This window comes from Spermophilus citellus (assembly GCF_964194105.1).
Source record: "Spermophilus citellus genome assembly, chromosome: 4".
Taxonomy (NCBI): Eukaryota; Metazoa; Chordata; class Mammalia; order Rodentia; family Sciuridae; genus Spermophilus; species Spermophilus citellus.
The window spans coordinates 171,822,306-171,846,779 of NC_138185.1; the positions used below are offsets into that span (position 1 = coordinate 171,822,306).

A 24,474-nucleotide genomic window follows, 5' to 3' on the forward strand; every position below is an offset into this window, starting at 1 on the left:
ACCAAGAAAAGCCCAGGACCGGATGGGTATACAGTGGAGTTTTACAAAACCTTTAAAGAGGAACTAATACCAATACTTTTCAAGTTATTTCAGGAAATAGAAAAAGAGGGAGCTCTTCCAAATTCATTCTATGAGGCCAACATCACCCTGATTCCGAAACTAGACAAAGACACTTCAAAGAAAGAAAACTACAGATCAATATCTCTAATGAAACTAGATGCAAAAATCCTCAATAAAATTCTGGTGAATCGGATACAAAAACACATCAAAAAAATTGTGCACCATGATCAAGTAGGATTCATTCCTGGGATGCAAGGATGTTTGAATATACGGAAATCAATAAATGTTATTCACCACATCAATAGACTTAAAAATAAGAACCATATGATCATCTCGATAGATGCAGAAAAAGCATTCGACAAAGTACAGCATCCTTTGATGTTCAAAACACTAGAAAAACTAGGGATAACAGGAACTTACCTTAACATTGTAAAAGCTATCTATGCTAAGCCTCAGGCTAGCATCATTCTGAATGGAGAAAAATTGAAGGTATTCCCTCTAAAATCTGGAATAAGACAGGGATGCCCTCTATCACCACTTCTATTCAATATAGTTCTCGAAACACTGGCCAGAGCAATTAGACAGACGAAAGAAATTAAAGGCATAAAAATAGGAAAAGAAGAACTTATATTATCACTATTTGTGGCTGATGAGATTCTATACCTAGAAGACCCAAAAGGGTCTACAAAGAAACTACTAGAACTAATAAATGAATTCAGCAAAGTGGCAGGATATAAAATCAACACACATAAATCAAAGGCATTCCTGTATATCAGCCACAAAACTTCTGAAGTGGAAATGAGAAAAAACACTCCATTCACAATACCCTAAAAAAAAATAAAATACTTGGGAATCAACCTAACAAAAGAGGTGAAAGACCTATACAATGAAAACTACAGAACCCTAAAGAGAGAAATAGAAGAAGATCTTAGAAGATGGAAAAATATACCCTGTTCATGGATAGGCAGAACTAACATCAACAAAATGGCGTTATTACACAAAGTTCTCTATAGATTTAATGCAATGCCAATCCAAATCCCAATGGCATTTCTTGTAGAAATAGATAAAGCAATCATGAAATTCATATGGAAAAATAAAAGACCCAGAATAGCAAAAGCAATTCTAAACAGGAAGTGTGAATGAGGCGGCATAGCGATACCAGATTTCAAACTATATTACAGAGAAATAGTGACAAAAACAGCATGGTACTGGTACCAAAACAGGCGGGTGGACCAATGGTATAGAATAGAGGACACAGAGACTAATCCACAAAGTTACAACTATCTTATATTTGATAAAGGGGCTAAAAGCATGCAATGGAGGAAGGATAGCATCTTCAACAAATGGTGTTGGGAAAACTGGAAATCCATATGCAACAAAATGAAACTGAATCCCCTTCTGTCACCATGCACAAAAGTTAACTCAAAATGGATCAAGGAGCTTGATATCAAATCAGAGACTCTGCATCTGAAAGAAGAAAAAGTTGGCTCCAATCTACATATTGTGGGGTCGGACTCCAAATTCCTTAATAGGACACCCATAGCACAAGAGTTAATAACAAGAATCAACAAATGGGACTTACTTAAATGAAAAGTTTTTTCTCAGCAAGGGAAACAATAAGAGAGGTAAACAGGGAGCCTACATCCTGGGAACAAATTTTTACTCCTCACACTTCAGATAGAGCCCTAATATCCAGAGTATACAAAGGACTCAAAAAATTAGACAATAAGATAACAAATAACCCAATCAACAAATGGGCCAAGGACCTGAACAGACACTTCTCAGAGGAGGACATACAATCAATCAACAAGTACATGAAAAAATGCTCACCATCTCTAGCAGTCAGAGAAATGCAAATCAAAACCACCCTAAGATACCATCTCACTCCAGTAAGATTGGCAGCCATTCTGAAGTCAAACAACAAGTGCTGGCGAGGATGTGGGGAAAAGGGTACACTTGTACATTGCTGGTGGGACTGCAAATTGGTGCAGCCAATTTGGAAAGCAGTATGGAGATTCCTGGGAAAGCTGGGAATGGAACCACCATTTGACCCAGCTATTGCCCTTTTCGGACTATTCCCTGAAAACCTTAAAATAGCGTACTATAGGGATACTGCTACATCGATGTTCATAGCAGCACAATTCACAATAGCTAAACTGTTCAACCAACCCAGATGCCCTTCAATAGATGAATGGATAAAAAAAATGTGGCATTTATACACAATGGAGTATTACTCTGCACTAAAAAATGACAAATCATGGAATTTGCAGGGAAATGGATGGCACTAGAGCAGATTATTCTAAGTGAAGTTAGCCAATCCCTAAAAAACAAATGCCAAATGTCATCTTTGATATAAGGAGAGCAACTAAGAACAGAATAGGGAGGAAGAGCATGAGAAGAAGATCACCATTAAACAGGGTCGAGAGGCAGGAGGGAAAGATTGAGAGAAGGGAAATTGCATGGTAAAGGTAGGAGACCCTCATTGTTAAACAAAATTACATATAAGAGGAAGTGAGGGGAAAGGGGGAAAAAAACGAGAGAGAGAAATGAATTACAGCAGATGGGGTAGAGAGAGAAGATGGAAGGAGAGGGGAGGGGGGATAGTAGAGGATAGGATGGGCAGCAGAATACAACAGACACTAGTATGGCAGTATGTAAAAAAGTGGATGTGTAACCGATGTGTATCTGCAATATGTATACAGGGTAAAAATGGGAGTTCATAATCCGTTTGAATCAAATGTATGAAATATGTCAAGAATTTTGTAATGTTTTGAACAATTAAAAAAAAAAAAAAAAAAAGAAACATAAAGGGGAGAAACCAGGTACTGACTGTACACCCCTTTGCTTAATAAAAAGTTCTGTACCCACAGTCTTTTGGGGAAAAGTTAAACTTGTAACAAGTTCTGAACACATAATTTCTATTCATTTCACCTTATAGGAAGCCCTATTTTTCTACATGTTTTTTAATAAAATTATCACATTTTCTGGCAGAGTACTATTAAGAAAACTATTAATATGTTTAAAAATTAAAACTTAAGCATTCTCTGAATTATTAATATAATTTAATATCTGATTTGCTAATTTGAAATTTTTTTCTTCAAAATATTGTTGCTAATTTTTCTTGACCTAATTATTTTAAATAAAATAAACATAGAAAAAGAAAAAAAAAAAAACAGAAAAACAAAACTAAGATAAACCCAAGAAAAACATTTCTGGCAAACATATGAAGGTTTTTTCCTTTAATTTGATCCATACCTTTAACTGAGTTGGAAATGATCTACATTGTTTCTGTGATGCAACAGTAGTGCATGGTGGTGAGGTAAATTTGATTTGATTTTGGCTCTGAGGTCTGAAGTCCAATGTTTCAGAAACTGTATCCTTTGAATTAAGTGATGTCCGTTGTTTCTGCTTTGGTGATTGATTTACTATAGTATTATGAAGAACTTGGAGCTGCAATGAAGATCCAGAAGGCTCTAAATTCAAATCCTGTTTATTCTTGTTAACAGTGCTTGGGTTACCCACAACACTAGATTCTCTTTTATCATTTACATTGTTTTCCTCTTCACTTGAATCGTCTGGTAAAATGATTCTGGATAATTTCTTTTCTGAGCGTGCACAATTTTGTTTCATCTTCATTTGCTTTAGCATTACTGCACGTCTGGTTTTATATTTTTTAGTCCCATTTGCAAAACAATCATCAGTTATTAAGTTAAAATCAACACAAACTTCTTCTCCACTTGACTGGCTTTTAGAAGACTCTTCTTCATCAACACAAAAACTGTCCTCTAAATAGGTTTCATCTTGCTCAGGAATCTACAAGAAAAACACAAATAAAAATAAAATTTATTTCATATAATCAGTATGTATTTACATATTCTTTTAAACATGAATGTTCATTTCACATATTAACTCAGTAATTTATTCAACTAACACATACTCGTACATTCTTTATGAAGGAAAATAAGAACTTGGGGTATAAAGAACTGATGTACCCTCTAGAAATTTATAGTCTAGGGAGGGTGGCCAGAAAAGTAACCAATAATAAAAATGTAATGAGTGCTATACCATAAATGTGTGCATAGAGATAAATGTATGTATACTTACATGGTAAGTATAGAGATATGAATAATCATATTATCATACCAAATATGACAATTTATGAATACAGAAATGTTATCCATAAGTCAAAGATGACCTATAGATTTTAGAATATATTTTATGAAAAAAATTAAAATTTTAAGAGAAACATGATATATGAGAATCAAAATTTTAAATAGCAGATGATACAGTTCTACTCACTTCCCTTAAACAATCTCCTAATTAGAAAAAATTTTCATAGTATGTTCTTTGGGTTTTTTTTCTTTGTACCAAGGATTGAATTCAGGGGCACTTGACCACTGAGCCGCATCCTCAGCCCTATTTTATATTTTATTTAGAGACAGGGCCTCACTGAGTTGCTTAGCACCTTGCTAAGTTGCTGAGGCTGACTTCGAACTTATGATCCTCCTGCATCAGCCTCCTGAGCCGCTAGGATTACAGTGTGCACCACCACAATCAGCTTGTTTTTTTTGTTTGTTTGTTTTGTTTTATTTTATTTAATGGTGCAGGAGATTGAACCCAGGGCCTTGTGCATGCGAGGCAAGCATTCTACCAACTGAGCTATATCCCCAGGCCCCTTCAAAGTATATTCTAATTGGATCAAATTAAAGAGTAATTTGATCCAAATGGGCCTAAAAGGGACCTCAAGAACTAATTTAGTCCACCTTCCTGTCTCTAAGCAGAAATCTTGAATAGCCTTAATAGCCCAGCTTTAGGAACAAAATTAAGGGATCATTAACAGGAATTTATTTCAACATCAGCATCAAGAAATTCTCCATTATTATTTCTATAGTTCATACCTGTGAGAAAATGTTTACATTACTATGTTTCTTATGGATCATTTTGTACTTATTGCTCATCAATGGACTACGCAAAGATTTCACATAAATAGCTCTCATTTCAGAATCTGTAAAAGGTAAGAATTAAAATAGAATTATTTTAAATAAAAACTGATATTTAACTTTGACTTCAAATTTAATGATTCAAACAATGTGAAAACATTTTATTCAAATGATAGTAATACATAACAAAATATGTTGAAAAACAGTTATTCAAAAATGCAAATTCAGGACTTTTGCTTCTGAAATCAGGCATCTAGTTGGTGAACATGATTTAGACAGTGCTTTTCTATTCAAAACAAATGGATACAAAGACTTTAGGACTGTATCTGACTTATAAAATTATTCTAAAAAACACAAGAAATTCAGGTAGAAAAGAAAACTTGGATTTAGAAACATTAAAAGCTACAGCCAATTTTCATGATCTACAGTTAAGTAAAAATTAGGAAATACAAGTTTTTTTGCTCATCAGTTTTAAAAGTTATAGCAATGGATACCTTTTTTTTAAAGTTTTGAAATCACATATATTTAAAATGTACTGGGCTGGGGATGTAGCTTAAGCGGTAATGCGCTCACCTGGCATGCGCAGGGCGCTGGGTTCAATCCTCAGCACCACATAAAAATAAAATTAAGATGTTGTGTCCACCGAAAACTGAAAAATAAATATTAAAAAATTCTCTCTCTCATCTTTAAAAAAATAAATAAAATAAAATGTACTATGTCTAAAATGGAGATTCTTCCCATTCTCCATTCAAATTTCTCCATCTGCACTCTTCTCAATATCAAATAACAACTATACCCATGCTGTTGCTCTAGCCCACTGACTCTTCTCTTTCTAACCCATCAGAAAATCCTGTCAGCTTTACCTATCCAAAATCTAATCTTTCTCAACTTCCTTAATACTATCTTTGCAGAAGTCACTATTATTCTTCAGTTGGGCTTGGTTTACTACAACAGCATCCTAGATGGTCCCCTACTTTACTGCCCTATAGGCCATTCTCAATATAGAAACTAGAGAGATTTTAACTCATATATGTCAGATGATGATCTCACTGCTACTTCTTGCCTTCCACCTAATACCAGTCACAATGCTAGGCATACACATGCCTCAGGGAATTGGCTTCTTATCTTTGAATCAACATTCTACCACCAAGATTATGGTGTAAACCTACAAAAACCACATTGGTTAAGATTAATGAGCATGAAAGGCATAAAATCTTATTTTGTAAATCATATTAGTATTAAGGATAATCAGAACTTTATACTTCTTTCTCTTTAAACTTGGGAAACTTTGCTGTTGTAAACCATTAGCAAAGACTGCATGAGCAGAATAAAGGACAACATCTGTGAAAGACCAGAATACTGAAGAGCGTATCAGAGTATTTCTCACTTCTGTTATAGCCAGTTTTAATCGTTAACTCAAAATGTCTGATATACAAAATATGCTCAAGGCACTGCTTGAAGACATGTTTTCTGAAACCAAATCTCCCTTACTTGGCAAATTCAGTGAAGTTTAGCTTTTTTTCTCAGATGGTTTTATTAATCCACATTGCTAAATCCTTCTTTTTTTTTTTTTTTTTTGGTGGTGCTGGGGATTGAACCCATGGATTTGTGCATACTAGGCAAGCCCTCTACCAAATGAGCTATATTCTCCAGACCCAATCCCTCTTCTTCTAGTCACTAACCGAATGTCATCTTCTCAATAAGGCCTACTCCTCATCACTTTATTTTAAATGGCAACTTGTCCATTATTAACACCTTCAACCCCAGCCAGTCCAATTTCCTATATTTTTATTTTTATGTAAATATTTCATCTTATAATACACTGAGTAATTTAGTTGTTATGTATATTGTATCTCCTTCCATTCAAATACGTTTAATACAGAAAACTTTTTGTCCCCTTGTTCACTGCCATCTTTCCCAAGTGCCTCATATTACCAAACATTAAATATTAGCTAAATAAACCTTTGACACACAGGCCATCGAGATCAATCGGGAGAGAATTATTCTAAATAGGCAGAAGCCTATAAACAAACAAGTCTAAAATAAAGCAAGTACTAACAGAATTTAAATTAAAATGACCAATACTACGCACATACCAAATTTAATTCCCTTTAATGTCTAGTTTCTTTGAAAATGAATTAAAATATTTAAATGATATTAGGAACATTGAAAGATTTTTTTTTTTTTTGGTACTGGGAATTGCACTCAGGGGCACTCAACCGCTAAGTCACATACCCAGCCCTATTATGTATTTAATTTAGTGTCTCACTGAGTTGTTTAGTGCCTCACTGTTGCTGAGGTTGGCTTTGAACTCTCCATCCTCCTGTCTTGGCCTCCCAAGCCGCTGGGATTACAGGTATGCACCACGCTACCCCTGGCTGAAAGACCATTTTTTAAAAAGCATCATTATAACACTTACCATTTATAGCCTGTGAAAGTTGAGTTTCATCATTTAAGAAGCCTAGTAATGAGGAATCTTGTTCATTTTCTGACTCATCATTTTCATCTGATGAAACACATTCTGCATCTTCTTCGGAAAGTTCTGCTTCATCATCGAAAAACTTCCTAGCTATATGCTAAAATAAATTAGAAAACACCCTTGAGAAAATAGTTTCTTTTCATGGTTTAATTTCTGAAAAATAGATTTTTAATTTGGAGGGGTTTTCTGGGGATCAAACCCAGGGCCTTGTACTAAATTTAAAGTAATGCAACACTGGAAGACAAAGTACCAACACAAAGGAGAAAAAATATATCACATTTGGAGATTTTAATTCCAGGGAAAAAAACAAGATTGGTAGCAAAATACTTTTTAAAAGAATTGTGCGATTTTTCTGTGGGGCATGTTGGTATGCGCCTGTAACCCCAGTGACTCAGAAAGCTGAGGCACCAGCAAGTGCAACTTAATTAGATATTGTCAAAATGTGAAACAATGAAAAATAAAAAGGACTGGGGGGTGTAGCTCAGTGGTCGAATTCCCCTGGTTTAATCCCTAGTACAAAAAAAAAAAAAAAAAAAAAAGAAACTGTGGCATCTTTCTATAAAAAAAAGTATAAATAATTTACTTACTTTGATATAGAAGCCAATGATCCTTACTAATAAAATATGCATATGTAAAATAAAGAAAAGATTACCTTTAGGTGACTCTGTGTCTTTTGGACTTTGGTGCCTCTTCTGGCATTCCTGTTACAGTCCTTGAAATCTTCTAATTGTGAATGTGGTCTGTGAAAATTCTCACCCTCATCACTAGATGATAATTCTGACTATAAAAATGCAACAAAATTTTGACATAAGCAAAAATATTTGAATTGTTTTATCTTGCATTTTTCAAGGACTGTTGCTTTCATTTTCATATTTTTCTTTTTAAGTAGTTGGCCCAATATTCTCTTAGGAAAATAAAACTGATCTCACAACTCAGATTATTGTTATAAACACATAATACTGAAGAATTTTAAAACCAATAAGTTAAATAATACTACATGCTAATTACCAAATCAGGTTATGTAAATAATACTAGCATATATATTTATTCAATTTAGTATCACATCAAATTATTTAATAAACTCTTATTTTCAGTTTAATTTCCTTTAAATATCCTTGAGAGTTTCCCCAAAACTAATCAAATCTGTTAGAAAATACAAGAATCCTTTGAAACCAAGAAATCAATATAACAATAACAAAGTTTGACTCCAAGACCTACCACTACATCTCTTATAATATAAAGCCCATCAAAAGAATTAATAGTTTATCAAAATAATTTCAATTCACAGAAACAATTTTTAACTTAAAACAGATTGATTGGGCTGGGGATGTGGCTCAAGCGGTAGTGCGCTCGCCTGGCGTGCGTGCGGCCCGGGTTCGATCCTCAGCACCACATACAAAGAAAGATATTGTGTCCGCCGAGAACTAAGAAAAAATAAATAAATATTAAAAAATTCTCTCTCTCTCTCTCTGTCCCCCTCTCTGTCACTCTCTCTTAAAAAAAAAAAAAAAAAAAAAAAACAGATTGATCATTAGCATTCAGTACTTAGCTTTTTTTTTTTTTTTTTTTTTTTTGGTACCAGGGATTGAACCCATGGATGTTCACCCAGAGCCACATCCCCAGCATTTTTCTGTATTTTATTTAGAAACAGGGTCTCACTGAGTTACTTAGGGCCTCACTAAATTGCTGAGGCTGGTTTTGAACTTGGGATCCTCCTACCTCAGCCTCCCATGCCACCGGAATTATAGGCACGTGCTATCATGCCTAACAGAATATATTCTTGATAATATCCCTAGCATCTTAACATAGTACTATGCTTAGAAAAGTCTACAATAAATACAGCTCTGAAAACTAAAAGGTAGAAATTCTTCTTCTTCTTCTTTTTTTTTTTTTTTTTGGTATAGGGGATTGAACTCAGGGGCACTCAACCACTGAGCCACATCCCCAGCCCTATTTTGTATTTTATTTAGAGATAGGGTCTCACTGAGTGCACCCCGCTTTTGCTGAGGCTGGCTTTGAACTCGTGATCCTCCTGTCTCAGCCTCCCAAGCCACTGGGATTACAGGCATGTACCACCGCACCCAACAAAGGTAGAAATTCTAATCACATCAGATATAGTATCAATTTTCCTGTTACCCATATACCTATAGATAAAATATAACTATATTTACCTATACATACATTTAAGATTTATTCTAAAAGAATCTAAATTATTATACATTATCTATTTACTTACTCTAAGAAACCTGCGCTTTTTGGCAGCATGAATTGGAGAATCAACTTCACTATTTTTCTGATCCTAGGTAAAGTAAGCAAATGGATAAACAGACTGAGAAAGGTTATACAAAATCCTCAAGGAAAGAAAATATTCTTTAATGATTACATTATTGTAATTACTGAATGACTCACTTCAGGTGATTCTAAAACATTTCCTTTTCGTTTTTTACTTCTTAGGAAAATCTCATCATCTTCACTTTCACTGCTTACTAGTAATGGTTCATCTGTAATTTATTAAAAAAAAATCCAGTCAGAGATTTGAGTTTACCCAATCATAACTACCTACCTTACAAATGGTTACAATAATGAATATTTCTGGCAATCTCAACATTTATTTACTTTTTAAAAAAGTTTTTCAAAAGTTTGGCTAAAAAAAATCAGCCTGGAAAGAGAGAGAAAAATAAAACAGTGCCAACGGGGAAAAGAGAGACAATAACTTTGATAATAAATCCTGAATGAGATTCAGCTTTATACATTGCATGAAATGAGAACAAGAGAAAGCAAGATGTAATTTTAGTCTAGAATTCATCTCCAAACCTATTATGGTCTTTCTGCCCCTTGCACTTATTATCCTCTTTCTTAAATGAATGAAATCATTAAAATACAGTCTACAAAATTATGTATTAAAGGATTCTTTTTTATTTCTCTGTATACATATGTGTACATGAACATGTACGTTTAAGCATAAGATTTAAAAAATGCAGGCTGGGGTTGTGGCTCAGTAGTAGAGCACTTGTCTAGCATGTGTGAGGCACTGAGTTTGATTCTTAGCACCACATATAAATAAATGAATAAAATAAAGGTCCCTCAACATCTTAATTAAAAAAAAAAAAGGTAAGATATTCATCTTGGAAGCAGATTCTCCATGCCTATTCAAGCCTTCAGATGACTGCAACCAGAAAAAATCCTGACTATTAACAATTTAATGAGAAATCCTATGCCAGAAAGTCACCTAGCTAAGCACCTCTTGAATTCCTGACCTATGAAAACTGAGATAAATGTTATTCTAACATTTACCCCACAGAATTTTGTGGTATTCTGTAACACAGCAATAGATAATACAAATGCACAAAATAAGCTTCTCCTCACATTCTGTGCTAGGGAACATCTACCCAGACAGATTAACCTGAATGATTCCTTTTTGCAAAGAAGCACTAAAAAAGAAAAACAAACAAAAAAACTTCTATGAACGAACCACATATTTGTGACCAAAATATAGAAAATGATTTAATAAACTAATGATGAAATTACTGGGGGAAGGGCACTACATAATCTAACTGTTTTTTTTTTTTCCTTTTTTCATTACCTTGTAAGGAAGCCAGAGTTAAATGAAGGGCTAGGCTACAGTAAAGAACTAATTATAGAAGGATTCCTTTTTAACTGCCTTAGTATCGTTTAAATGAGCTATTTTTTAATATATATATATAATATGGTAAGTGATCTTAAATCCTTCAATAGATGAAATGAAAAGTATATATTTGGAAATAAAGTATATTAGGGAATAAAGACATAGTCCCTAATAAATTATATATATACACGCAAGATTATATTGCTCATCATTGTAGTTAAGTACAATGCTAAAAAATATTTTAGCATAAATCTAACACAGAAACAGTAAAATAACCTCACCCATTAACAAAGACTTAATACAGTCACATTAAAGCAAATATCGAAAGCTCAGAGGCAAGATACACTTAGTGAAAATACATATGTCAGGACACACCTCAAACTATGCAGAACAGTCATGTTTTGAAAATTAAACCTATTTCCAGAACTCACCTTAAAAATGCTTTCCTCCTACATAGAATATTCATGAATGATGCCTTCAATACTAATGAGAATAACATAAGGAAAATATTTTACAGAGGAAACTCTCATTTTATCCTACAACTATTCTTTTTCTTTAGTTATAAGGAATAAAATTCATAAGTGGCAAAATAATTTGTAAATAAATTACAGTTGTGATCTATAGAATTTAAAAAATACTTAAGTTATTTTAATACCAAATATTTCTAGTTTTTCTGTAGCTATTAACTCAGATCACAGAAATTTTCTGGATATGCTGTGGTCTACTCTCAATCCTCTAAATATGGTCTTATGTCTCAAATATTTTTGTATAAATCCTTTTACTTCAAACTATCCCACAAAATTCTTTACCTTCCTTCTTTTCCTTTGTTTCATCATCTTATTGCACATAAATTTTTTATTATTTTCAATATATCTAAATTTAAAAAGTTCTGAGGAGATAAAATGACAATCGACATATATGAAGGCTTTCCAATATAACTCAAAAGTATGTCATCTCCTGAACCTCCTAAACAGCCACTATCTTATTATGGTAATTTCCACATTTTACTGACATCATCAAACGTATGCTATATAAATGTGTTTTACAAACAAAACTTTATATTTATTTATGTATTTTACAGTATCTAGCATAATACTTTTCCCATGGCATGCATATAAAAATCTTATATTAGTAAAAGCATCATCTTAAGAAAAATATAATTTGACAAATATACATGTATACACACACACACACACACACACACACACACACATATATACCCTTTATACTGAAAAGTTACATGTGGAAAAATTACAGGCATATTTCTAGACTATTCTAGAGTCATGGGTTTTTATAAAGATGGAATCTTTTTTTATTTTTCAGTTGTAGATGGACACAATACCTTTATTTATTTTTATGTGGTACTGAGGATTGAACTCAGTGCCTCACACGTGCTACACAAGTGCTCTACCACTGAGCCACAATTGCAGTCCCTAAATATAGAATCTTACCTTCAGCAGAATAATCACAGAATTGATGCAGAGAAATTTGATCACTGCTTTTAGCCTTTTCTGGAGAAAATTCTGAACCATCAAAAACTGAATCCAATGTTTCTTTGAAACGTTGTAGATTTACTTCTTCCTTATTAGAATCTGGCATCTTAAGCATATCCTCTCTTATCTTAGAAAGTGAGCTCAATGTGTTTTTAGAAAGTGGTGTACTCATAATTTTTTCTCGTACTGGCAAAGAAAACTCAGAAAATCCAGGAGATACAAATTCTTTACCCTTTGCTGCAGTCAGTGGAAAATGTACAAAATTTGGACTGTGTATATCTTCACTTGATGGGATAGGTATGGCTCCACTGGTAAATTTTCCAACATGATCTCTTGGTTGATTTGAGACATAATGTGTATCCTTTGCCTCCTTAATACATACATTTCTTCCAGACATATCATCTTGAAGTCTACTGTTATTTGTATCTGATGGCTGTTCTGATACTTCATCATCAGAATCTGAACTACAAAATCCTAAATCAAAGGTAATGGAAAATAAATCCCCAGAGCAATCAAAAGCATACTGATCACTCTTCCGTTTTTCCTCATGGATATCTTTCAAATCTTCATGAGATTTCCAGCTATTAGTACCACTAATAATTTGATCTTGGGATTGAGAATTATCACATAAATGTTCATCAGAAATTAAAAACTGCGAGATAGGAGCCATTTCACTTATAACAGTTTTTTTTGACACACATAAAGATTTGCAATCACTCTTCAAAGGAGAAAGGCTCACGTCATTAAACTCTTCATTACCTTCTTCAAATAGTGATAAACTCTCATCCTGATTAGTTAACAACACTGGAAGGTCATTTTTAACAATATCACAGTTATTTCCGTCAACTAAGTTCTTCGCAGGATCTATGTATATTTGAACATGGTTGTTAGTCACTATATTTTCATTTTTAATATTTTTATGTACTTTATCATCAAAGCCACTGAAGCATGACTCATCAGAAATCTTATCATTAGATGCATCAAAGAGACAACTTTTTTCTGAAGAATGATTGATAAGTTTAAGTAAATCCAATCCTACTTTTTGTTGAGAATTCATAGCTGAACATGACATCAAAGAGGTGGACTTACAATTTAGTATGTGCTCTGCATTGGGTAGGGAAAGCAAATTCTCAAATGTAAAACCCTTAGCAGTTTCACATTCCAAGTCTGAGAATCCACTGAGAGGTGGAGGAGAATGAGATAAAAATCTCTCTACATTAGCAAGTACCTCTTTTGTCAATGAGTGACAATTATAAAATTGATCATCTGTTCTATCTATATAAAGCTCTTTTTCAAATGGAAGAAACAAATTAGATGAAAGAGATTTATCATCACTAAAACTATTATAACCAGAATCTAAAAAATTTCCAGCAAAAGAACTAGATTTATTTGTAAACTGACCCTCTGTTACTAAGACACCTGGCTCATTAACACCATTTTTATTAACAGTACATGTGGCAGAAATTCCATCTGTCTTTTTACCATTTATTAAGTCTACCTGAAAAATAGTTTCAACAGTAGAATTTCTGTCAGTATCTAAAGAATTAATATCATCACAATTTTCTTTATTAGGCCAGTCTTTCTTCGTTTCTTTAGAAGTTTTTTTATTTGCAGAAACAATTTTAGTAGGTTTGATGTGAGTTTTTTTAAAAATTTCAGCATATTTCTCATCAGATTCTGTCATTAAAAGTGAACTGCCTTGATTTATATTCTTTATAAATGAAGATTTCTTGTGAGTAGTTAAGGTATCATTGGCAAGATTATTACAGTCATTCCTGGGAATGCTAAATGCCAAGCTAACATCTTCCATTTGTAAATAAGATTTCATTTCCAATTCATAGCTGCATTCATCCTGTAAATAAGGAACATAAGAAAGTCACAGGAAAACAAAACAAAATTATAATTCTAAGAAATGTTTCACTCTATATTAAATACATTGTAAACAATACTTCATTATTTAAATGATTATCTTAAGTCTTAAAAATTACTCTTATAAATCAAAACAATAAATGACATGACTGAAATAATCAAATTATCTTTAGTCATTTTATTCTTTTATTCCTCACATTTAATAAACAAAGGACCCATGATAGCTAGTTATACAAATAACAAATTTAATAAATATATAAAAATAAAAATATTGACTTTTTCCACTTCTAACATTTAATTTAATAATGTTCTAACTTCCTAAAAGTTAAGAAATTAATATAGATTAATGAAAATCACATACATATGTTAAATTTATTCTCTCAACAATAGTAAATTAAGGACAGCGTTTAGAAACTCTTAAAACAATGGTACATGTGTGTCTATCAAGCTATAGCTTTGAATATATTTCTATTTTTAACAAAGTCCTCAAACAAGAACTTGTAAAGTGAATTTAGGAAGGAGCTTTACTTCTCTCTCAGCCATTAAGCTAAAATTACAATGTTCACCATCCCTCTTCTTTTCCCAAAATGCTATTTACTCAGGATTCCTCCCCTACTCACAGATTTCAGCAGTTAACGCCCCACTTTTTTGAATAATAAATACAATAAATACTAAAATAAGCAGTCTGTTTCCCTGCCAATAGATATGCTCCACACAGACAGAATGTTTTATTTAGTTTATTCACTGATGTGGCCACAAGGCCTGGAACAGAATTTGGCATATGGCTGGAACTCCGTAAACACATGTTAATTTGATGACATTGTTTTTCTGGAATAAACAACTAATTACTTTATTTACAAATATTCTCAAACAATAACTATAATAAAAATAGCAGCCACAATTTATTGAGTGCCTATTATATGCCAATTACTATTTTAAGTATCTTACATGTATTGTCATTTAATCTTCACAATAACCCTATGAAGTATCCATTATCATTATTCCTATTACATAGATGAAACTGAGGCAGATAAAATGATAATACTTATTACTCAATAAATATAAATAATACTTTTTCTTATCATTATAACTTCAAATTAAGAAAAATAAAGGGTACTTTATTTTATCAAAGCAACAAAAGAAAGTTATATAAAACACTACCTCTTCATGTCTCATTCCTTCTATCATTTGCATAATGCTTACAAAATGGTGGCATCGATCTGAATGGTCAACTTGATGTGTAGGAAAAGGATGATCCTGCCACACTCTCCATTCAGAGAGAGAGAGCTGATGAATCCCAAGAGTTGGTAGAGTCTTGATTAATGATTCAAATAATAATAAAAATGATAAAAACAGACACACAGTGAGATTTCAAACTAATTTAAAAAAACACACTTAATATGCAAAAAAGCCTAACATAAATAATTTGAATTCATTTAGTCTTTGTCGACTAAAATCTCAAGGAAAATGATTTAATATAAATTTGCTCCTTTAAGCATATTTTTAAATAATTGTTATATGAGTTACAATTTGACCATATTCCTATTTATATAGTTTCATGTTAAGAGCAAATATTTAAGCAAATATTTTTGGCTTCAAAATTATTATTTTGCTCGGTCTATATTATAATCTAACAAGGAAACATTTATAATCTTTTGGTGATACTGATCCCAACTTTTCATGCCTGCTTCCATTCCTTACTCTTCCTTTTAATGAATAAAATAAATTCTAACAGCTGTATCTTATAGGCTTTATAAATCTTCTGAAAGAAATCATTTCTGAGGTTGTTTTTCCAGCTATAGCAATTACATATATGCAAACTTTGATCAGTTCTTTTGACTTTCATTAAGCTTATCAATGTGTTCATAATACATAAAAAAAACAAGTAACACCCAATTTAAAGTTTTAACTATACTTTAAAAACAAAAATCAAAATAGTTTGTAAAAATAAAAATGCACATGAAAACAAAACTTATGTTAAATATTAAAAAAATCCCAAAACACAAAAGGAAACAATAGCAGAGCAAACTACATGTATTACAGAGTAAAATGACAAATATGTGCCCATTTTGAAACAATTATATGGTGGGGTAAAAAAATGGAAGAAAAAGCAGAACTTATGCAAAAATATCAGTTACATTTACATATAATAAATAGGAAAATTAGTAATTTTTAAAAGACAGTCTAGGTTTTCTTTTTAAACTGATTGCATTCTTACTTTTTAAAGTAAGTTGATAACTCCAATCACATCACTCATTACTCACAAGTCTACTGCATAATCATTATAAGGAATATCTGAAACCATGATCAACTTACTGATGTGTTTTCTCCATCCTGTAAAGATACAAACTGTACTTCAGGTAGTGTTATTTCCTTAATTTCATCGCTGTCTCTTAATCTATAGACCCTGTTCCATAACTTAAATTCTTCCTCTGATAAAAACCAGTTATTTGAATTACTTTGCCTTATTCCTGTAAGTGAAAAAATTATTGAAAAACAGTTTTTAAAAATCTGCAAAGGCAAACACAAAATATATAAATATCAACTTAAACTGTTTTGTCTACTCATATCCTCTAAGTAATTCAATTCCTTTTTTTTTTTTTTAATTTATTTTTCAGTTTTCAGCGGACACAACATCTTTTGTTTGTATGTGGTGCTGAAAATAGAACCCGGGTCACATGCATGCCAGGCGAGCGCACTACCGCTTGAGCCACATCCCCAGCCCTCAATTTCTTAAAACTATAATTTGTTATAGGAATGCAATCTGTTTATCACTTTCTGCTTCTACGTATCTTCTAAACTTCTCTCATCTCTTTTAAAGTACTCCTCTGTCTAGGAACTAACCTTTAGCAATGACTTCATTATTTTCCTTTAGAGATTACAGAAGCCAAAAACAATTAATTTTCTATGCAGCAATTCCTTATTTATTTTAGTCCTAGGGATTGACCCAGGGGCACTCTACCCTGAGCTATATGCCTAGCCCTTTTATTTTTTATTTTGAAACAGGGTTTTATTAAGTTGCCCAAACCAGCCTCAAACTTGTGATCCTCCTGCCTCAGCCTCCCAAATCACAGGGAACCAGGAATGCACCCAGCTCAACTCTGTTTTTATGCTCAAAACCTATTGCATCTTGGTAAATTGCTGAGACTGACCTGGAACTGCCTCAGTTTCCTGAGTTTCTGGGATTACAGGCCTTGCTACCTGCCCAACCTATTATGCAGCTTTTTAAAAGCTTTTTATTTTTTGTAATGTCAGTTTTTCATTTTTGTTGTTGTTTTCTGGTATGGGGATTGAATACTTTACTGCTAAACCACATCCCATGCCCTTTTATTTCTTGTTTTGAGACAGGGTCTCCCTAAATTGTTGAGGGTGATCTAACTTGCAATTCTCCTGCCACAGCCTCCAAGTTGCTGAAATTACAAGTGTGCACCACGCCCAACTTATCATGTCATTTTTTTTCTTTTTATTGGTTCTTTTTAGTTATACATATCATTAGAATTCATTTTGACATAATTATAAAAGCATGAAATTTGCTAATTCAGTACCCAGTACTTCCCCTTTCCCTCCCTCCCTTCCCCTCTCCATACTCCCTTCCTTCTACCCTCCTGATCTTTCTATTATAGGGTTGGTTTTTTTTAATTTTAGTTAGTGTTATTATGTCATTTTTGGAAGTACCAGGCCTATTCCCCCTGCACTTTACTTCTCTTTTCCCACTGCCTATTTAAAAGTTTAAGCCTACAACCTTTTTAGTTTTAGCTTTTATCCCCACCGCAAATTTCAAACTTTCCAAAACTGCTACAATACAATCACACTAGTTTTCACTTGTAAGTTTTCATACTATATTTCATCCAGACTTTAGATAACAAAAAAGTCCAAAAGAAGCTATGCATGAGAATGCATCTGTAGATTCAAACAACCTCAGACTGGAAATATTCGGGGTAAGGGGGATTATACCTGTACAAACATGCAGACTTTATTTTCTTGCTATTATTCTCTAAACAATACAATATGACAACTATTACCATAACATTTATATTGTATTAAGTACTATAAGCAAAGTAGAAATGATTTAAGGTATACGAAAGGGGTCTGAGGTTGTGGCTCAGTGGTAGAGTGCTTGCCTAGCACGTGTGAAACACTAGGTTCTATCCTCAGCACCACATAAAAATTAATAAAGAAATAAATAAAATAGAGGTGTTGTGTCCATCTACAACTAAAAATGTTTTTGTTTTTTTTTAAAAAAAGTATATGAAAGGATGTCCCTAAGATATACACATATGTTATGTCATTGTATTTAAGGAACTTGAACATACCTGGTAGGGTCCTGAGACCAATCCCCAAAAAACACAAAGAGATGATTATACATTTTTGTTACCTATCTTATCATGCAATAGTTGTCCAAAATTTATTCTTCCTAACTGCAACTTTTTACCCACTGACCAACCTCTTCCCATCCACATCCCTCCTCAAGCTTCTGGTAACCACTATTGTACCTTCTACATCTGAGATACATAAAACTTTTTTAGTTTCCATGTATGATTGAGATCTCGAAACATCTATTCTCTCTGTGAAAAGTTATACTTTTTATCTAGAAGACAAAATCAAGTCATCTGGAAAAACATACAGAGACAGATTTTTCAACATAAGGTATAATATTCTATAATTACATACAGTTGTTCAACAATGAAAAGAATCCTCATTAGAATACAATATATTCCATGTTTGTTTAAATACATCAAACTAGATTCTGCTGTAATGTATAAAATAAATTTTTTTTAAAAAAGAACTCTCATAAAGGAATAAAAATCTATTTTTCTTTTTTTCTTAAAGAGATAGGATCTATATTACAAAGGCTAGCCTCAAATTCCTGGGCTCAAGGAATCTTCCTAACCCAGACTCCTGAATAGTGGGACTATAGGCACAGGCTACCATGCACAGGGAAGAAGTAAAATTTCTATTAACAGAAATATTCAAGTTAAGGCAGGGTATGCATTTTAAAAAGATGTTGTAATAAACATTCCTACCTTGATAATAATGATGATCCCTAAGATTCCTTCCAAATCTTAAATTACTATTATGTATTTATGATTCTTTAAAAGCCCCTTTAAGATTAAGTAAAATCCAAGAAATAAATTTTTTATTTCTAATTTTCATAGTGCAAATATTTCAAGATATTTTTGGGGGATGCTGGGGATATGGCTCAGTAGTAGAGCACTTGCCTAGCATGTGGAAGGCCCTAACTTCAATCCCTAGGGTGGGGGCGGGTAATTTTCTTGGTATCAGCAAAGTCTCTACAGTTTCTAAGCTAGTGATTCTCATTACTGTGTTCTTGGCAAAAATATTTTTTTCAAAACATTATTTGTTTTTTACTCTCTCAATATTACCAGTAACTGTCTAAATTTAACCACTATTTGTTCTAAGGGTAAATATTTAGGTTTCTTCCCTCTGAATAAAGGAAAGGTGTTCCCTCCCCCTTTCTTAGAACATTTCCAGAGGCACTTAATGTTTCCAAGTCCTTCTTTAACCCTTTGACATATATGGAAATCTTTATAAAGGATAAAGGAGCTGCTACACAGCTTTTCAAATAAAAAATGTTCATCTTAAGAATTGAGGCGCTATCTCTTTAAAATGCAAACATCAAGGAACAGTGTCCCTACCTTTTAATCACCATAAGAGTTTAGCTTAGGCACCTTTCTGGAAGTTGTCTACCTCTCATTGTTATAGAAGTAAGAGAAGTTTTATTATTCCTCTGAATAAAGGCAATTACTAACACAAACAGTTATCTCAATTACCAGGTAAATTTAGGATAAACTAGGAAAGAATGTATAGTATATGAGGACAAGTTACTGTTAATCTTAAGAACATATGTAAAGGATTATAATCACTCAGTGATATACACAGGGAGAATTTCTGTCTTTGTATTATCTTAGTAGATGCCCATAATGCACACTGTAATCTAACTTAATGCTTATTCAATATAAAAAATGATTTTCTTTTTAATACTTTGTGGAGAGGATTCTCTGAGTCGGTGATATTGTTTTCAATTTTCCCCATCGCTGCGTTTCTATCACTCTGTGAGGACAATATGTCTTTCCCCTCGCCACATGAACAATTTCTTATTCTTCCAAAGAGAACACCCAAAACATCTTAGAAGATATACTGAGATTTTCAAAGAAATATTATATTAAGATATGACCTATCTTATCAAGATAAAAATAAGGGGGTGAATGAAGCATGTGTCAAATGGGAAACTTCATTTACCATTTCTACAGGAAAACAGAGATGAGTTCCGCTGTACATTCCGAGAGGGCTTCTTTGGTTTATACACCCCATGTGTGATGAACATTTTATGTAATTCTGGATTGATTCCATCAGGAACCATTCGTGGACTTCCTTGGTAAAAATGAAGGACATGTCTATTACCTGAAATAGCTTTATAAATATTTCTTTTGTTGGACTGACTCTGGTTGTAAGTCTGAAAAAAAATATATATATATAAAATGTCAAATCATATTATTTTTATTATAACCTCTCAGCCAAAATAAGCAATTATTCTATTAGTTGGGGCTTATTATAAATGTTAAACTAAATCCTGATTCACTTAAATGTGTAAAGAATAAAATTTCTATTGCCCCAAATTTTAAAACATAGCAGAATAATCATTGATGAGGTATTAATTTCCAGAATATACAAAGAACTCAAAAAGCTTAACACCATAAAAACAAATAACCCAACCAATAAATGGGGAAAGGAACTAAACAGACACTTCACAGAAGAAGAAATACAATCAATCAACAAATATATGGAAAAATGTTCAATATCTTTAGCAATTAGAGAAACTCAAATTAAAACTACACTGAGATTTCACCTCACTCCAGTCAGAATGGTAATTATCAACAATACAAGTAACGTTTGGGCCCAGTGGCATAAGCCTGTAATACCAGCATCTCGGAGGCTGAGGTAGGAAGATGGCAAGTTCAAAGCCAGTCTCAGCAACTTAGTAGGACCCTGTCTCAAAACATAAAAAGGGCTGGGAACTAGCTCAGTGGTTAAGTGCCTCTGGGTTCAATCATGGTACCACACTCCACTCCACACCCACCTCCCCCACAAAAAAAAAAAAAAAAAAAAAAGAATACAAGTAACAATAAATGTTGGTGAGGATGTAGAAAAAAAGATACATTCATACATTGTAGATGGGAATGCAAATTGGTACAACCACAATGGAAAGTATGGAGATTAATTAAAAAACTAGGAATGCTACTACCATTTGACCTAGTTATACCACTCCTCAGTATATACACAAAGGAGTTAAAAATCAGCATACTACAGTAACGCAGCCACATCAATGTTTATAGCAGCTCAATTCACAACAGCTAAGCCAACTCAGGTGCCTTAAACAGATGTTATATAATTTATATATATAAAACATTACTCAGCCATAAAGAATAATGACGACCTTGGGGCTTGGGATGTGGCATGCGTGAGGCACTGGGTTCGATCCTCAGCACCACATAAAAAAAATAAAGATATTGTAAAAAAAAAAAAAAAAAAAAAAAAGAATAATGACCTAATGATATTTGATGGTAAACTGAAAGATCTGGAGACTACCATTCTAAATGAAATAAGCCAATCCCCCAAAACCAAAGGTCAAAAGATCCCTCTGATATGCAAATGCTAACACACAACAAGGGGGAGGGAGTGAATAGAAATTCATTGTATTATACAAAAGGGAATGAAAGGGAACATCAAAAAAAGTTTGTTAACACTTTAGCCTTTTTTATGTTTTATTTTGAGATAGGGTCCTGCTAAGTTGTTTAGGGCCTCACCAAGTTGTTGAGGCTGGCTTTGAATTTGCCATCTTCCTGCATTAGCCTCAACTGGGATTATTAGGAATAGGAAAGGCAGTGGAATGAATCTGACATCACTTTCCTATGAATATACCAGTGAATCTCAATATCACATACCTCCACAAGACTGGGATACTAATTAGAATAAGATATACTCCATGTTTGTACAATATGTCAAAATAGACTCTACTGTTATGTATAACTAAAAAGGACACATTTTAAAAAAGAATCTTTGATGAAAATCATTTCAAAAGCTATTATTACAGCCGAGTGCGTGGACCATGCCTGTAATCCCAGCAGCTTGGGAGGCTGAGGCAGGAGGATTGCAAGTTCAAAGCCAGCCTCAACAATTTAGTGAGACCCTAAGTAACTTCTCGTGAGACCCTGTCTCAAAACAAAAATTAAAAGGGCTGGGGATATGGATCAGTGGTTAAGCATCCCTGTGTTCAACACCTGGTACACACCTCCCCCCCAAAAAAACTGTTATTATAAAAGCCTATCTTAGCAACAATCTTACACAAAGGAAATCTATTTTTTGTTTGTTTGTTTGTTTTTGAATAAGGCAGATAATTATAAAAAAATGTAAGGTCACATAAGTGTAAGGTGACAAAATTAAAACTCAGTTCCATTTGTTAATAATATCTGACCTTTTACAAGCTACCAAACATTTAATTTATAAGGGTCATTTTAAAGATAAACTGACAAAGGTGTTATAATCACAAGGAAAGTTTAAGGGAAAAGAATTAACTGTTAAGGCTGATTTTAAAGAAAATATAAAACACTTCAATTCAATTTTTATCTGGGAACAGAGAAACACATGTGTAATCCCAGCGACTCAGGAGGCTGAGACAAGAATAGCAAGTGTGAGGCCACTCTCAACAACGTAGTGAGACTCAATTTGGGAAAAAAACAAGGGGGGGGGGTTAGAATTGTAGCTAAGTGGTAAAGTACCCCTGGTTAAATCTCCAGTACTAAAATAATAAAATAAAATAAAATCATATTTAAAAAACTATCATAACTGAGAATATCTTTAATAGGAAACCAAATACTTGACATTGAACTTGCCCCAATAAAATGAAAGTTTGTTAACACTTTAGTGTAACAAATGCAATATATCATATATAACATTTAGGAAATTCTATCCAACATTACAGCAAAGTATGAATATAACTCAAGTTCTTTATCACTTAGAATACACGTCAACAAATTTTGATAAAAGGCCAGGTTTTGCAGATCATACATACTGTCTCTGGTGCATATTCTTTGGTATTTATTTTATCAAAAACCATTCTGTTTTTTAAGTTTAAAAAAAAGAACTAAGATAAACTAATTCAAACAAATCTTAGAAATACAGGGAAATAGTAAAACAAAGTAGTATATCCTGGTTATTACATCTAGCTGTCTCTGAATTAATGCTGAAATACTAAAATGTGGGAGGCTGGCTGGTTTGTTCTGCAGTACTGAGGATTGAACCCAAGGATCCTCCACAGCCCCAGTACTTTTTGATTTTGAGACAGGGTCTTGCTAAGTTGCCCAGGCTGGCCTCAAAGGCCCTGGGTTCAATCCCCAGCACCACACACACAAAAAAAGTGGGAAACTGAATCTAGTTAGAAATTCTTATCATAAGAAAAGAACATTTCAAACCCAACACAAAGGGAAAAAAAATAAACTACAATTACCTACAGATTATTTGGACCTAGAATGCTAAATTATTGGCAGTAGTCTTTCAACTGTATTTATCAAATTTCTAATGTCAAATCATGTTTTTATATGTCTACTTACACGTTCCTCTCGTCCTTCAGCAAGAATAACAACAATCCTGCCTTGACGTTTACGGCCAGTTCTACCCATTCGTTGTATAAGACGAATTGGGCTCTTCTGCGCATCAAAACATATTATAAGATCAACTTCTCCTATATCCAAACCTTCTTCACCAACACAGGTAGAAACCAATGTGTTGTAACCACCATCACGAAACCGCTTCACTACCTAAAATAAAAATGACTTAAAAACTGCTAGATACAAATGAAAGAGAATTGCAGATCAAGGCATATTGTTCTTACTCATTACAAAATGGTGAATTCAGATTAAAAATCAACTTTAATGATATCACAGAACATGAAAAAATGCATAAAATGGCAATCTAAGCAAAAGAAATTTT

The 24,474-nt window shown here is 33.0% G+C and overlaps 1 protein-coding gene across 1 annotated transcript in view; it reads right to left on the reverse strand.

Moving 5' to 3' along the window:
* FANCM (FA complementation group M) overlaps window positions 1-24,474 on the reverse strand; it is a 71,635-nt gene that overhangs the window by 14,782 nt on the left and 32,379 nt on the right. The window contains exons 10-20 of the mRNA XM_081292173.1: window positions 24,096-24,302; window positions 20,728-20,941; window positions 16,783-16,937; window positions 15,628-15,780; window positions 12,556-14,449; window positions 9,889-9,980; window positions 9,716-9,778; window positions 8,132-8,260; window positions 7,420-7,576; window positions 4,959-5,065; window positions 3,316-3,873 (exon numbers count right to left, since the gene is read on the reverse strand). Of these exons, the coding sequence (XP_081148299.1) occupies window positions 3,316-3,873; window positions 4,959-5,065; window positions 7,420-7,576; window positions 8,132-8,260; window positions 9,716-9,778; window positions 9,889-9,980; window positions 12,556-14,449; window positions 15,628-15,780; window positions 16,783-16,937; window positions 20,728-20,941; window positions 24,096-24,302 (3,729 nt within the window). The remainder of the gene's footprint in view (window positions 1-3,315; window positions 3,874-4,958; window positions 5,066-7,419; window positions 7,577-8,131; window positions 8,261-9,715; window positions 9,779-9,888; window positions 9,981-12,555; window positions 14,450-15,627; window positions 15,781-16,782; window positions 16,938-20,727; window positions 20,942-24,095; window positions 24,303-24,474) is intronic.